We start from the raw sequence: 15,975 nt of genomic DNA on the forward strand, positions 1-15,975 counted from the left end.
TGTGATTTGAAGTTTAATTGTTTTTAATGATATATTTTAAACTGTTGTAACCTGCCCTGAGACCTCAGGGTGAATGATGGGTAATTAATATAATGATAATAATGATATGTTGTTGGCAAGACATGCACATTCACATGGAAATTATATGACTACAGTTTCTGTGATTCCACCAGCACTTTTTTTAGTTGCTGCAATTTTACAAATCACTGGCCACAAGCTTGCCTCACATGCTCCCAAGTTGCTGATATGGGGGTCACTATCAATTTGTGAGCTAGTCCTTATTTCTACCATTCTACTCCCAGAGCCTCATGAAGTTAACTGGATCCCAGGATTTTGGAGGACCATACCTTGGTCTATGATTCTATGATACCTTGGGTATGATTCTGTTGATATTCTGATTAGTCTGTGACACATAAGGTTGATTTTGGCTATTGAAACACAGTTGGTTTCAGACATCCTTTCTCACAATTTTGTTGGCATACGTTTCCCTAACTTATGAATATGCTGAAATAGATAACATTCGAAGGGGGGTTATTGAGAGAGCAGGTGGTACTCAATTTATGCCAAATCTGCATAGATAATTTATAAAAGACTTTTCAGTGGCACGGGCAACTGTAAAGAAAACTTTTTCTGAGTTATTTTGCCTGCAAAGATCCATTTGTTGAGCTTGTCCACCTACTGAATGACCTACTGAACTAAGGTTGTTTCTGCCTGAAATTTGAGAAATCATCATATACTGAACAAAATCACTTGCGTTCTATTCAGGTTGAACCAAAACTTTAAATAAAGATCAAACATTGAGATGTTGGAAGCTCAATATTCTTCTGTTGATTACATTCAGTTTCAGTATGTTTATCTATTGATGCAGACTGTATCCTTGGGGAAGAGAGCACATATCTTTAAACTGAACCCAGATCTATCTTGGCTCATCAAAAATAGTCATAGAAGGTTCTTTGCTGGGTAGGTGGTGTTAGCATCTCACTGTTTTCCTCCCCATGTCCTTGGGCTCACTCAGATGCTTCTTCCCTCGGCTTCTGCTGCTGCTGCTGATGGCAGTTTATGTCGGAGGGCAGCTGCGGAAGCTCGGGCTTGGGAATCTGGGCCCTGCCTAGAGCAGGAGGGGGAGAAGGATGTGGAGGCGGTGGCTGTTGTCAAGCAGGAGGCCCTGCACCAGGAGGCCCTGCACAAGAGGCCCCACGCCAGGCTGTTGTTGGGTAGGAGGCACCAGGCTGTTGTTGGGTAGGAGGCACCAGGCTGTTGTTGAGCAGGAGTCTCCCAAGCTGGGAGGCACCGTGCAGGAGGCCCCGCACCGGGCTGTTGTTGAGGAAGCGGCGGCAAGGACCTGGGTCCTGCTTAGAGCAGGAGGAGGAGAAGAATGCAATGGCGGTGGCTCTTGGCGAGCAGAAGGCCCCGTGCCGGAAAACGGCGGCAAGGAGCGCTCCCCCTCCCCCACACCTTCTGAAGTTGTTCTGGTGTTCCAGTTGTTGATGCTGGTCGAACAGTTGCTTCCATGTTTTTGGCATGATGCTGGCGGGCTCAAGTGGTTCTGCAGGCTCCTTTCGGGGTGGCGGTGGCAGCTGCTGGGCGCTTTCTTCTTCTGCTTCTAGAAGTGCTACCTCTTTGTAGTGACTGGTTGTGCCATTGTTCAAGGAATATGTCCTTTTCTATTAGATTTAGACCTAGCAACCAGGATTCAACTATGCTACTGTGGAGCAGTCCTTACTGATAATTGGAACCCTTAAGTCAGAGATGAGGAACCTTTTTCAGCTCATGGACCACATTCCTTGATGACAATCTTCCTTGGGCCACATACTAGTGATAGGTGGAATCAGAGGCAAAGATAGAGGCTCTTGGCAAGTGGGTGTGGCCCGAGGCAAAAGTGCCTGGATCACTGTGTGTGATTCTTATCTCTGTACAATAGGCTACATTATCCAGGCAACCAAGAGGCATTGGGACAGTTCAAGGACATGTTCCAGCTAGACGAAAGTGCTTGAGGAAAGTTTAGGGCTGGTAAGGAGTGTGGCCTGGGGAGAGACCCATGTGCCAGGTAAATAGGCCTCAGCCCTGGGCCTGAGGTTCCCTGCCTCTGCCCTAGGCTTAGTGGGTGAGAAACACCATAGGCAGAATCAGTCTTCCAGGATCTATACTGGCTCTTTTACCCCTGGACTCAGTATAAGGTGCTACTTATAACCTATAAACAGTTTATGCCCAGCATGCCTCAGAGAACAGCCCTGCTCATATGTTCTATTGTGATAGTTAATATTATGTCTTCATTTTTATATTTTGTGAAAGAAACGTATAGTTTAAAATACAGTGCTTAGAGATGGGCTACCTTTCCAAGGTGGTAAACCTTTCATATGAGGGTGCTTTAAAAGCTGACTTCCTACATGAAAACTGAAGTCATATAGTCCCCACATAAAGAGTATTCTATCTCTGATTTTCTTGTTTAAATTGACCTTTCCTTGTGGGCCAGTGTTTACATTCCAATGTCCCTCTGCCCATATATAATAATTATGCCTAATATCATTGAAATAAATAAACCCACAAATCAATTTATATATTACAATGGAGTTTGTGCTTTATTTTCAGCATCTGGCGAGGACCAAATATAAACTGCACAGATAGTTCGGGGTACACTGCTTTACACCATGCAGCTTTAAATGGTCACAAGTAAGTGCCAAATAGCTATTGATATGTTGGTATAACTTTGTGTTAACATTTTTGTTAGTATAAACCTGCATTAAGTTAAGACATAATCATATTTTATGTGTGCACCAAGATTTTAGTAAACTTACCTGCTTGTGCTACCTGTGCTGTTTTAGCAGCCATCTTATTTTCATGTGCACAAATAATTTTCTTCTGCCTTTCTCTTGCAAGAAAATTTGAGGTGGTTAACAGCATTTTGAAACATAGCTTAGGGTCTAATCTGGCAAAGAAGTCATCATTGTGTCAAGTGTGGTCCATTGAGCTTTTCCCCAAAGGCCTTTGAAGGTGAAGTTGCATTAGCATAGTCCTGCTCTGACCAAATGTCAAGCCACTCAGAATGAAATCCGTGCATCTGCTTCAGGTTAGATACTGTAATTGCAGAATTCATTCTGCTGATAACTAGAGGTATTTTATGGATATCTCTTGTCTATATCCACAGGTGGTATAAATTAAGTTCCTTGGAGACATGAGGATTATCAGGAATTTCTTGGATCCACGCCCATTATGGCTGATTAGATCTGCCAAGGCAGAGCTAAGAAACTAGGTCAAAGAAGTCATCACTGCCTCTGGTGAAGAAAAAATGGCCATAAGACCCGTAAAGAAACAGTAATAAGATACTTCCCTTTTTTTAAAAAAATGAATTTCTTTGATCTCAACTATTATCCTCCAATTTACATATTCTAGGCAAAGTCCTTGAGTGCATGATAGCCCAGGTATTCATGGATAACCCAGGTATTCATGGATAACCCAGGTATTCATGGATAACCCAGGTATTCATGGATAAAATGATGTGTTAGAGCATTCCAATCTGGTTTCTGAACCAAGTATCCAACTTTTAACTGTCTTGGTCACCCAAGGACATAGACAGGTGGGGTGTGACCTTGTGTGTGACTTCTGGAATGCAACTTCTGAGAAACTTTCAATACAATCAACCATCTGAGTGAACTTGCTGGGATAGATTTGCAGAGCACTCTTTTATGGCTGCGATTCAGAAGCACATTTCCAGAAGGTGATGCTGGCAGACTACTGCTCTAACCTATGGGCTTCATGCATGAGATTCCGCAGGGTTTCATCCTGTCCTCCATACTTTTTAACATCATATGCTCATTTATTATTCACCCTTCATCCAGAGGTCCCAGCATGGCAGTAGAAACAATTAAAAAATAACCTAGAATCACAAAATAGAGTGAGTCCTAAAAATATACTTTCTCAGATGTCAAAGGCCAGAGTAAAGAAGGCCAGGGGTAGCTAACACTTTTCAGCCTGAGGGCTGCATTCAAGGTTAGCCAACCCTCCAAGAACTGCATGGTGCATACATATGTATGCAGACAGAAACATTACATATGCATACTCACCACACATGCAGAACACACAAACACAGACACACAGTACACACTATCTTGCCACACACACACAACATGAGCAGGAAAAGGGGGAGATCGATTCCACTGTTGCATTGCTCTAGGTGAAGAAGTTGAAACTTCCCAACTTATACCTGCATGATTATTAGTCTCAGCAGTGCTACCTATTGACTGGCAAATTTAAAAAACAAGCAAGAACCTTGACACAACAGCCAAATTGATGGGAGGTTTGGAGGACTTCACACAGGCCACAGGTTAGCCATCCCTAATCTACATGAAATGTCTGGGTGAGGTCAGCCAGAGAATTGGACTACAGTGTCCTCAAGAAGTGAATGTCGCTGAGTTCTGTCTCTTTTTTCCATCATCTAATCCTGGGGCAGCAGGAGACATTCTGAGCTGATGTTCAGAAATTTGTTTTGGAATGCATGGGGGTGAACAAACTAAATCTAAGAAAGATAGACTACTGGTTGTCAGGAGTTCTGGTAATCCTGGTGGAGGTGGTCAGTGTGTTTTGGACAAGGTTGTATCAGGTTTACATGGGGTATTCCTGGATCCATCACTGCCTATGGATATCTAGATGGTAATGGTGGCCAGTAGTGCCTTCATCTGTTATGCCATCTGCCTTTTCAAGGAGAAAACCTACCTGGTCAGAGTAAGGGGATCTAGAAACCTCTAAGTTGGGTTATTATAATGCACTCTATGTGGTGTGACCTTGAAAAGAGTCAGGAAACATCCGTTCATCCAGAATGTGGCATCTGTACTGTTTGATGGAGCTAACAGGAGAGACCATATTATGACACTCTTTTGTCACTTTCACTGGCTGTGAGTTTGTTTCTGAGCTCAATTCAAGGTGCTGAATTTGGCTTTTAAAGTCCTGAATTGCCCTGAGACCAGGCTATTTCAGGAATTGCCACCTTCAATATGAATCTGTTTGGGTACTTTGCTCTCACCAGTGACACAGATTCACAAGAGAGAGGGCCTTTTCAGTTGTGATGCCCAGAGTATGAAATAGTCTTCCCAGAGAGGTGTGTTTGGCTGCATCTTTGCCTACTTTCAAATGAGCACTAAAGACAGTATTATTTTAACAGGGATTTTCTTCATTGAAGACTTCAGGTTTGGTTGTTCTATATATTTTCTCTGACTTGTATTATTTTAATCATCTGTTTTTATTGAATTTTGTTTTTAAAAAAAATATATTATAAATTCAATATATGCAGAACATGTATAAATGTATATAAAACATATCATTAACCAACCATTCTAGATTTAAAATAAATAGTTAAAACATTACAAAAATATGTGCAACATAAATATGAAACCAATGGAAAAAGGACTTACAAATTGACATCAAGGAAAAACTGTTGTTATTCATATCTAAATTGTGTCTAATTTTCATAAAGTGAATAAAGGGTTACCAATTACTAAAAATAAAATCTGCTTTTTGTCTGCCATCTCTAAGACATATATTATAGAATCATAGAATAGTAGAGTTGGAAGGGGCCTACAAGGCCATCTAGTCCAACCCCTGCTCAATGCAGGAATCCAAATCAAAGCATTCCTGACAGATGACTGTCCAGCTGCCTCTTGAATGCCTCCAGCGTTGGAGAGCCCACTACCTCTCTAGGTAATTGGTTCCATTGTCGTATGGCTTTGTTAGGAAGTTTTTCCTGATGTTCAGTCGAAATCTGGCTTCCTGCAACTTGAGCCCATTATTCCGTGTCCTGCACTCTGGGAAGATCAAGAAGAGATCCTGGCCCTCTCTGTGTGACAACCTTTCATGTACTTATAATATCTCCCCTCAGTCTTCTCCAGGCTAAACATGTCCAGTTCTTTCAGTCTCTCCTCATAGGGCTTTGTTTCCAGTCCCCTGATCATCCTTGTTGCCCTCATCTGAACCTGTTCCAGTTTGTCTGCATCCTTCTTGAAGAGCGGAGACCAGAACTGGACGCAGTACTCAAGATGAGGCCTAACCAGTGCTGAATAGAGGGGAACTAATACTTCACGTGATTTGGAAACTATACTTCTGTTAATGCGGCCTAATATAGCATTTGCCTTTTTTGCGGCCACATTGTACTGCTGGCTCATATTCGGCTTGGGATCAACGACAATTCCAAGATAGATCTCACATGTCATATTGCTGAGCCAAGTATCCCCTATGTTATAACTGTGGATTTGGTTTTTTTTCCCTAAGTGTAGAACTTTGCATTTATCCCTGTTGAATTTCATTCTGTTGTTTTCATCCAATGCTCCAGCCTATCAAGATCCCTTTGAATTTTGTTTCTGTCTTCCACGGTATTAGCTGTGTCCCCCAATTTTGTATCATCTGCATATTTGATAAGCATGCTCTGTACCTCCTCATCCATTTATTTATTTATTTTATTCGATTTCTATACCGCCCACAGCCCGAAGGCTCTCAGGGCGGTGCACAACATAGGACAAAATACAATAGAATCACAAAAACAGTAAAAGCATACAATTAAACAATTAAACAACCTGATATACATTAAAAGCTAAAAGATAGATTAAAATGCCTGGGAGAATAAAAAGGTTTTAACCTGGCGCCAAAAAGATAAAAGTGTAGGTGCCAGGCGCACCTCATCGGGGAGACTGTTCCATAATTCGGGGGCAACCACCAAAAAGGCCCTAGATCTTGTTACAACCCTCCGAGCTTCTCTGTGAGTTGGAACTCAGAGGAGGGCCTTAGATGTTGAACGTAGTGAACGGGTAGGTTCATATCGGGAGAGGCGTTCCCCTAGGTATTGTGGTCCTGCGCCATGTAAGGCTTTATAAGTCAAAACTAGCACTTTGAATTTGGCCCGGAAACAGATAGGTAGCCAGTGCAAACGAGCCACAACAGGTGTTATATGTGCGGACCGCCTAGTCCTCGTCAACAGTCTAGCTGCTGCGTTTTGCACTAGCTGTAGTTTCCGAACTGTCTTCAAAGGCAGCCCCACGTAGAGCGCATTGCAGTAATCCAATCTAGAGGTTACCAGAGCATGCACAACTGAAGCGAGGTCATTGCCGTCCAGATAGGGACGTAGCTGGGCTACCAACCGAAGGTGGTAGAACACATTCCGTGCCACCGAGGCCACCTGTTCCTCAAGAGACAGGAATGGATCGAAAAGAACCCCGAAGCTACGAACCTGTTCTTTCAGGGGGAGTGTAACCCCATCTAGAACAGGTTGAACATCCACCATCTGGTCTGAGAAGGCGCTCACCAACAGCGTCTCAGTCTTGTCAGGATTGAGCCTCAGTTTATTAGCTCTCATCCAGTCCATTATCGTGGCCAGGCAACGGTTCAGCACATTAACAGCCTCACCTGAAGAAGATGAAAAGGAGAAGTAGAGTTGCGTGTCATCAGCATACTGGTGACAACGCACTCCAAAGCTCCTGATGACCGCACCCAGCGGCTTCATGTAGATGTTAAAAAGCATAGGGGACAGGACCGATCCCTGCGGGACTCCACAATGGAGAGTCCAGGGTGTTGAACAATGCTCCCCAAGCCCTACCCTCTGGAGACGGTCCACCAAGTAGGAGCGGAGCCACTGCCAAGCAGTACCTCCAACTCCCAACTCCGTGAGTCTCCCCAGAAGGATACCATGGTCGATGGTATCAAAAGCAGCTGACAGATCAAGGAGAATCAACAGAGTAACACTCCCTCTGTCCCTCTCCCGACATAGGTCATCGTACAGGGCGACCAAGGCTGTTTCAGTGCCAAAACCGGGCCTAAAACCGGATTGAAACGGATCTAGATAATCGGTTTCATCCAAGAGCACCTGGAGCTGGCTGGCGACCACCCGTTCTAAGGCCTTGCCCAGGAATGGAACATTCGCTACCGGTCTATAGTTGTTCAAATTATCTGGGTTCAGGGAAGGTTTCTTCAGGAGTGATCTCACTACTGCCTCTTTTAAGCAACTAGGGACCACTCCATCTCTCAAGGAGGCATTTATCACTTCCCTGGCCCAGCCGGCTGTTCCATCCCTGCCAGCTTTCACTAGCCAAGAGGGGCAAGGATCCAGTACAGAGGTGGTTGCACGCACCAGTCCAAGCACCTTGTCAACGTCCTCAAGCTGCACCAACTGAAACTCATCCAATAAATGAGGACAAGACCGTGCTCCAGATACCTCATTAGGTTCAACTGCCATAATACTGGAGTCTAAGTCCCGGCGGATGCATGAGATTTTATCTTGGAAGTGCCCAGCGAACTCGTTACAGCGGGTTTCTGAAGGTTCTATAATATCCTGAGGACTAGAATGTAAAAGCCCTCGGACAATTTTAAAGAGCTCCGCTGGGCGGTTGAGAGATGATTTAATGGTGGCAGCAAAGTATCGCTTTTTCGCTGCCCTCACCGCTTCTGTATACAACTTAGTGGAGGCACTTACCAAGGCATAATTGCATCCGTCAGGAGTACGCCTCCATCTGCACTCAAGCCTTCTCCTTTCTTGCTTCATCGCTCTCAGCTCCGGGGTATACCACGGGGCTGCCTGAGCTCTGCATGGGATAGGGCGCGCAGGAGCGATCGTGTCCACGGCCCGGGTCATTTCCGTATTCCACAGTTCGACCAGGGCTTCGACAGGAGCGCCTGTCTTATCAGCCGGAAAATTCCCCAGAGCCCTTTGGAAACCCAGAGGATCCATTAGCCTCCGAGGTCGGACCAGCTTAATAGGTCCTCCACCCTTGCGGTTGTTAATAAAAATGTTGAAGAGCACTGGGCCCAGGACCAAGCCCTGTGGTATCCCACTCATTACTTCTGCCCTGTTTGAGAAGGAACCATTGATAAGCACTCTTTGAGTATGATTCTGGAGCCAACTGTGGATCCACCTGATAGTTGTTCCATCCAGCCCACATTTAGCTAGTTTGCTAATCAGAATATCATGGGGCACTTTGTCAAAAGCTTTTCTGAAGTCGAGATATATTACGTCCTCAGCATTCCCACAGTCTACAAGGGAGGTTACCTGATCAAAAAATGAGATAATATTAGTTTGGCAGGATTTGTTCTTCATAAATCCATGTTGGCTTCTAGTAATCACTGCATTATTTTCAAGGTGCTTACAGACTGACTGCTTTATAATCTGCTCCAGAATTTTCCCAGGGATTGATGTTAGGATGACTGGTCTGTAGTTCCTCAGTTCCTCCTTTTTGCCCTTTTTGAAGATAAGGACAACATTAATTCTCATCCAGTCATCCGGCACTTCACCAGTCCTCCATGGTTTCGCAAAGATAATAGACAGCGGTTCTGAGAGTTCTTCAGCCAGTTCCTTTAATACTCTAAGATGCAGTTTATTGGGCCCTGCCAATTTGAACTCATTCAAAGTGATTATGTATTCCTTGACTGTTTGTCTATCAATCTCAAGCTCCAATCCTGCCCCTTCTACTTCATGGTTCCTGGGAGGGTCATAGACCCTTTTTTGGGAGAAGACTGAGCCAATGTAGGAATTGAGCACTTCTGTCTTTTCTTTGTTATCATTTTGCCATCTTCACTGAGTAGCTGTGCCACCATTTCTTTTCTCTGTCTTTTACTATGGACATACCTGACGAAAGCTTTTTTGTTGCTTTTAGCATCTCTCGCTAACCTCAACTCATTCTCAGCTTTCGCCTTCCTGACACCATCTCTGTAATTCCGTGATACCTGCCTGTATTGTTCCTTTGTGGCCTGGCCTTCTTTCCACTTCCTGTATGTGACCTTTTTTGTTTTCAGGTCATCTTTAAGCTTTTTATGAAGCCACATTGGCTTCTTCTGTTGTTCCCCCCCCCCTTTTTTTCCTTGTTGGAATTGCTTGCCATTGCGCTTTTAGAATTTCCTTTTTTAGAAACTCCCACCCATCTTGGACTCCTTTTCTTCTAAATCAGGGATGGGGAACCTTGTTTGGGTCATGAACTAACTACCTTATTTATTTATTAGATTTATATCCTGCCCTTCCTCCCAGTAGGAACCCAGGGCAGCAAACAAAAGCATTAAAAACACTTGAAAACATAATAAAAATGGACTTTAAAATATATTAAAACACAACATCATTAAAACATTTTTAAAAGCTTTGAAAGCATTTTTTTTAAACAAGCTTAAAAACATATTAAAAAGCAATTCCAACACAGACAAAGATTGGGATAATGTCTCTACTTAACACTTTTGTTGAAAGAGGAAGGTCTTCAGTAGGCGCCGAAAAGATTACAGAGATGGCGCCTGTCTGATATTTAAGGGGGGGGAATTCCAAAGGATAGGTGCTGCTACACTCATTAAGGTATATCTAGACAAAAGCAACAGTTTATTAACAATTGCTGAAATTACAGTGAAAATTTTAGTCCAATTACCTGATGAGAATTTGGTAACTCAATCTAGTGAGGATAAGACTAAAGCAACTGTCACTGTGACAGCCTGTCCTAATGACATCAGGCCACGTGCCCCTAAAGTCCGGGCAAAGGAATGCAAGAAAAACAACAATAGTAAAAACCCAGAAGTAAAGAAAAGCAAAAATATTAAAAATTCAAAGCCTCTAAAATATAAAAAAATGCAATATGGCAAACTGTTTAGGCATCTTAATGAGAGCTCTGATGAAGTGCCCCAAAAGAAGACTAGCACCGATAGAAAGGAAGTGATTCAGAATCTGGATCAAATTAAAATGGATTCATCAGACCTGTCCCCCCTTCCAACTATGGATATTATTTCTGAAAATGAAACCTTAACTCCGCCCATTCCCCCAGTGGGGTTTGTGGCTAAGGCAAAGGAGTTTAAAGCTAAATTTTGGAATCTGATTCTTAATAACAAAACTCTGATTCTAACCAATCTCCCTAAACCTAGAAGTTCTAGCTCACAGTTGCAATGCAAACTCCTCCTAACCAATTTTTTGAGGAACATTTCTATAAAAAAATTGTTGGTGGAGGATTTAGAACATGTAAATTATTTGCCCAACTTCGGTGCCACGTCCTGAGTAAAGGTATGTTTCAAGGAGGCTCAAATAGCTAAGAAATTGCTTGCTTGCAGAGGCGTCTTGAATTTTAACTTCAAAAGCCTTAGCCTTCAAGAATTACTCTGTAGACATTGCTTTTTTCATTGCTTCTGACCAGTCGAGAAGGGGGTCATTAGATATCATTTTGTGGGTTACCCACTTGACAGTCTCTCCCTCCAGCAGGCTGATGATGAAGGCTACTCTGCCTCCATCCAGAGGAAAGTTCTTATGACAGCCCCTCATTTACATTTCACACTGGACTAGGAAGGTGTTGAACTTTTCTCAATCTCCAATTAACTTGTTCGGCATCTCCATGGGCAAAACATTATTGTTGCAGAACAGCCACAGTGGTCGAAAGACGCTGCACCTCCATGCTCAGGGCTTGGTTCTTTGTAACTAGGGTCTGCATGAGAGCCACCAGGCCCTTCATTGTTGGTGGTGTGACTGCACAGGTGTTCGTGGGGTTGCTCATTTCTCCATGCCACATGTCTGGCAGGGATGGTTTGGGTTGTGACAATCTGTCCTGGCTGCTGACCAGAGAAGCAGACTCAAAGACTGGATTTTTCATGAAGCTTTATACCAGCAGTCAGTACAGGCACACAACATCAAAACATACAAGCCATATCAGGATACAGAACAGATGCAAACTAGTCATGGAAGCAGCAATGGAGAGTTGTCGCAATGGCCTTATCGGACCCAGACACTCTAACTAAATGAGAAGTGGGCAGGCACTTTACTTACTCGAGCTAACTCTAGCACTTTCTAACCTTTGCAGCAAGGTGGGGGCTCCTTCTAGGACTAGGGGAGAATTTCTGAAGCCTCTTTTTTTCCAGTCTGCATGATTTTGGAGAAATGGTTATCTCTGGCTCTGATGGACTACTCTTATTCTTATCTCTCAGGAAGAGTCCAGTCGGTTCATTAGAATCTATCTGTTCAATGTCTAAGTCTGGGCTGGGTGCCAGTGAGGGTTCTTCTCTCTCAGGCATAGGCGAAGGGGGGCTACTGACATCAGTAGACTCACTAGACATGGAGCTGCCAGAGGTTTCTGGAAGCATTTCTTCTGTGCTTTCCCCAGCAACATTTTCCCACAACATCTGTAACCTATTCTTCATTCTCCTAGTCCTGACAAAGGTTCTCCATGACACTAATTTCCAGTAAATCAGTTTATTAATCTCCCATTGTGGGATTGCAAAAGAGTAACAATCAAGAAAACAAGAGTGGCCCTTACCCATAAGTGGTGTTCTTTGAATTACTCTTTGTTGTCACATAGCCCTCTCACTTTCCTCACTATAAAAGTCCTCATGAGATGTTGGTAGCTCAATGAAAGATATGAGAAAAGGCATGCTCCCCATACCCTTAATTAATGGGAATATGAGTAACATTGATAGATGAAGGGGGGGATACTCTCTGAAGGCACTGTGGAAGATTTCACACTACCTTACACGTGTTCCTATTGTGGTTGCACAGAGTGTCACACAAAGAAGAGGAGTAAGTTTCACCCAATGCTTGTTTGCCAAAGGAGGTCTCATTCATTTAGCAGCATGTATGCTGGCACAATGCTTTAAATATTGGTCTACAAAGTGAAAAATTCATTTATTATTTCTATATGCATTGTATGTGCATGTTTAATAAAGCATTTAATTTATATTTGTGTTTTATAGAAAAGTGTCCCTTTCCTGTCTTTATCAGAATTGTTATACCTGATTGATTTTATGACATTCCCAGAACAGAATCCCCAAAGAAGCTGTCAAAGTAATCTTTTGTATTTTGTCAAATAACAGCATGAGAAAATTGGAACTAAGAACCTTAAAAATTAAATACATTTCATTATACAGAATAATAGCTTAGATGTGATTATATTGTGGTTTTGATTTATAGATTTTATTGTGGTTTCAGACCAATACACGTTGATAAATGCAGGATAATTAGTGAACATAATAAAAAAATATAAGAGATTCATAGAGGAGCCAAAGGAAAGTTCTTTCTTTACCATCTGCTTTTTAATTTGTGTTGAAGATTAAAAAAATTAAGTACTAGTCACATGAAGAGTGAGATAACAGAATTTCAGTGAGGCTTCCTGGTAAAGTTCTTAATAAAGGAAGAGTCAGCCTCTCTCTGGGCATCTTATACAAATGGTAGTATAAAAGAAAATATTCTTTCTGTCCAGTTCCTTACCAGATGACCATATGGGAATGCCAACTGTAAGTTGAACCAAAGCCTTAGCTTTAATAACTTAAATTAATAATAAATAATGCTATTAAAATATTGGTATTGGTATATTGTTTTTCAAAAACATGACAACAGATGGAGAGACCATCATAATCTTCATGTCCAGTTTACTATTAATATTGTTTTGGATACTTTCTATGTGAAAGTCACTCTATTCAATTTAGTTTTTATTTTTGTCAGTTTTGCTTTTAAGCAGATTTTTCTAACTGCACAAATTCCCCATCGGACATCCCACATTAAAAAAAGAAAGGGAAAAAAAGGAGCCAAACAAACAACTTGTTTTGCTTCTTGCTTATACCCTGTATCAGTTGTGGTTTTTTCCATAGGAGTCAATCATAATTATCTGTTATACAGCAGAGTCTGTTAATTCACGACTCTGCCTTAGTTCAGTAACTAAGAGGTGCAATAAGAGTAGTACTTTACAACGATGCAGGGAAGGGTTATCTGTCTGAAGATGAATGTGAAGAAGAGGAGCTTCTGGCTAAATAAAGAAGGTTTTAATATGGTTTGAGGAGTTAGAATCATAGAATTGCAGAGTTGGATGGGGCCTATAAGGCCATTGAGTCCAACCTTCTGCTCAATACAGGAATTCAAATTAAAGCATAACTGACAGGTGGCTGTCCAGCTGCCTCTTGAATGTCTCCAGTGTTGGAGAGCCCAACATCTCCATTGTCGTACTGCTCTAACAGTTAGGAAGTTTTTCCTGATGTTCAGTTGAAATCTGGCTTCCTGTAACCTGAGCCTATTATTCTGTGTCCTGCACTCTGGACGATCGAGAAGAGATCCTAGCCCTCCTCTGTGTGGCAACCTTTCAAGTACTTGAAGAGTGCTATCATATCTCCCCTCAGTCTTCTCTTCTCAAGGCTAAACATGCCCAGTTCTTTCAGTCCCTCCACATAGGGCTTTGTTTCCATTCCCCTGATCATCCTTGTTGCCCTCCACTGAACCTGTTCCAGTTTGTCTGCATCCTTCTTGAAGTGCAGTGTCCAGAATTGGATGCAGTACTCAAGACGAGGCCTAAACAGTGCCAAATAGAGAGGAACCAGTACTTTATGCGATTTGGACTTCTGTTAATGCAGCCTAAAATAGCATTTGCCTTTTTTGCAACTACATCACACTGTTGGCTCATATTCAGCTTGTGATCAACAACAATCCTAAGATCCTTCTCGAATGTAGTATTGCTGAGCCATACATCCCCCATCTCATATCTGTGCATTTGGTTTCTTTTTCCTAGGTGTAGAAATTTACACTTATACCGGTTAAATTTCATTCTGTTGTTTTCAGCCCAATGTTCCAGCCTATCGAGATCACTTTGAATTTTGTTTCTGTCTTCCAGGGTATTAGCTGTCCCTCCCAATTTTGTATCATCTGCAAATTGGATAAGCATTCCCTGCACTTCCTCATCCAAGTCATTAATAAAAATGACAAAGAGCACTGGGCCCAGGACCGAGCGATACTGTACCCCACTCATTACCTCATCCCAGTTTGAGAGGGAACCATTGATAAGCACTCTTTGAGTATGATTCTGGAGCCAACTGTGGATCCATCTGATAGTTGTTCCATCCAGCCCACATTTAGCTAGCTTGCTAATCAGAATATCATGAAACATTTTTTCAAAAGCTTTGCTTTGCTCAAATCGAGATATGTCCACAGCATTCCCATAGTCTATGAGGGAGGTTACCCGATCAAAAAATGAGCTAAGATTAGTCTGGCAGGATTTGTTCTTGATAATCTATGTTGGCTTTTAGTAATCACTGTATTGTTTGGTTGGGCAAGGTTTGTCAGCCTTATCTGTGATTGCCTCTATGCCTTCACAAGCCTCAACTGGGCCCTGTGGCCAAGACTAAGAGACTCGTCCCTCTTCTGAGTGAGGCTACTGGTTATAAAATTAAGAAGGCAAAAAAGACTAAGCATACAGCGACTCATAGTCACATGGCTATTGAAAATCCCTTTACGGAAGGGACAGCATCGCAAGCTTCTAAAAGGCCTAAATATACTGGACAGGTACTTGTTTGGCATTCTAAATCACACACTACAATTATTCAATCACTCAGTTCCTGCCCCAACTCCTCAGGGGAGGATTATATTATTATTATTATTATTGTTATTATTATTATTTATACCCCGCCAGTTTTCCAAAACTGGAACTCATGGCGGCTTCCAGATAAAAAATACATATAATTAAAAACATACAAAATCTACATTAAAATAAGATTAAACTATTTCCAATATTTCCAGGATTTGGATATTGTCTCCAGTCTCTATGGACCTGGTTCACCTTCCCACAGGGCTCAATCTATCTCAAAGGCTGCCTCTGACTTTCAACCGCTCCAGCAAGTGCAGCAGCCTTTCTAATTGTCTGCTGAGGTAGATCAGAGATGCCCTGTTGGGGATGCTGGCATCTGAGGTCCACACCTCTTCTTCTGCTATGGTTCAAGGACATAAGACAATTGCCCAGATGTGTCATCTTCAGCAGCGAGGTCACTCCTCTGAGGAGAAAGGAACTTCATCTCCAAATCCTTTCAATCTTTCTAGTGGCAGGGCTCCTGGGTCCTAGGTGGATCCTACTTCAGATATGAATGTGTGTGATGCTGTTCTGGATCCACATCTCTCAGGTGATGAGTTATCTGGCAAGTCTGAGGTGGAAGAGGTTTAATCTCATCAGCTTTTTCAAACCTAGATACTTTATGCTCCTGCTTTGCAAAACCTTGGATGTGTTGGGGTTAACCCCTCCT

The 15,975-nt window shown here is 42.5% G+C and overlaps 1 protein-coding gene across 2 annotated transcripts in view; it reads left to right on the forward strand.

Moving 5' to 3' along the window:
- LOC133390591 (ankyrin repeat and sterile alpha motif domain-containing protein 1B-like) overlaps positions 1 to 15,975 on the forward strand; it is a 102,714-nt gene that overhangs the window by 42,165 nt on the left and 44,574 nt on the right. For both annotated transcript variants that reach the window (XM_061639500.1, XM_061639501.1), the window contains exon 2: positions 2,590 to 2,670. In XM_061639500.1, coding sequence (XP_061495484.1) covers positions 2,590 to 2,670 — 81 coding nt within the window. The remainder of the gene's footprint in view (positions 1 to 2,589; positions 2,671 to 15,975) is intronic.

The sequence above is a fragment of the Rhineura floridana genome, chromosome 8, assembly GCF_030035675.1.
Source record: "Rhineura floridana isolate rRhiFlo1 chromosome 8, rRhiFlo1.hap2, whole genome shotgun sequence".
Lineage (NCBI taxonomy): Eukaryota > Metazoa > Chordata > Lepidosauria > Squamata > Rhineuridae > Rhineura > Rhineura floridana.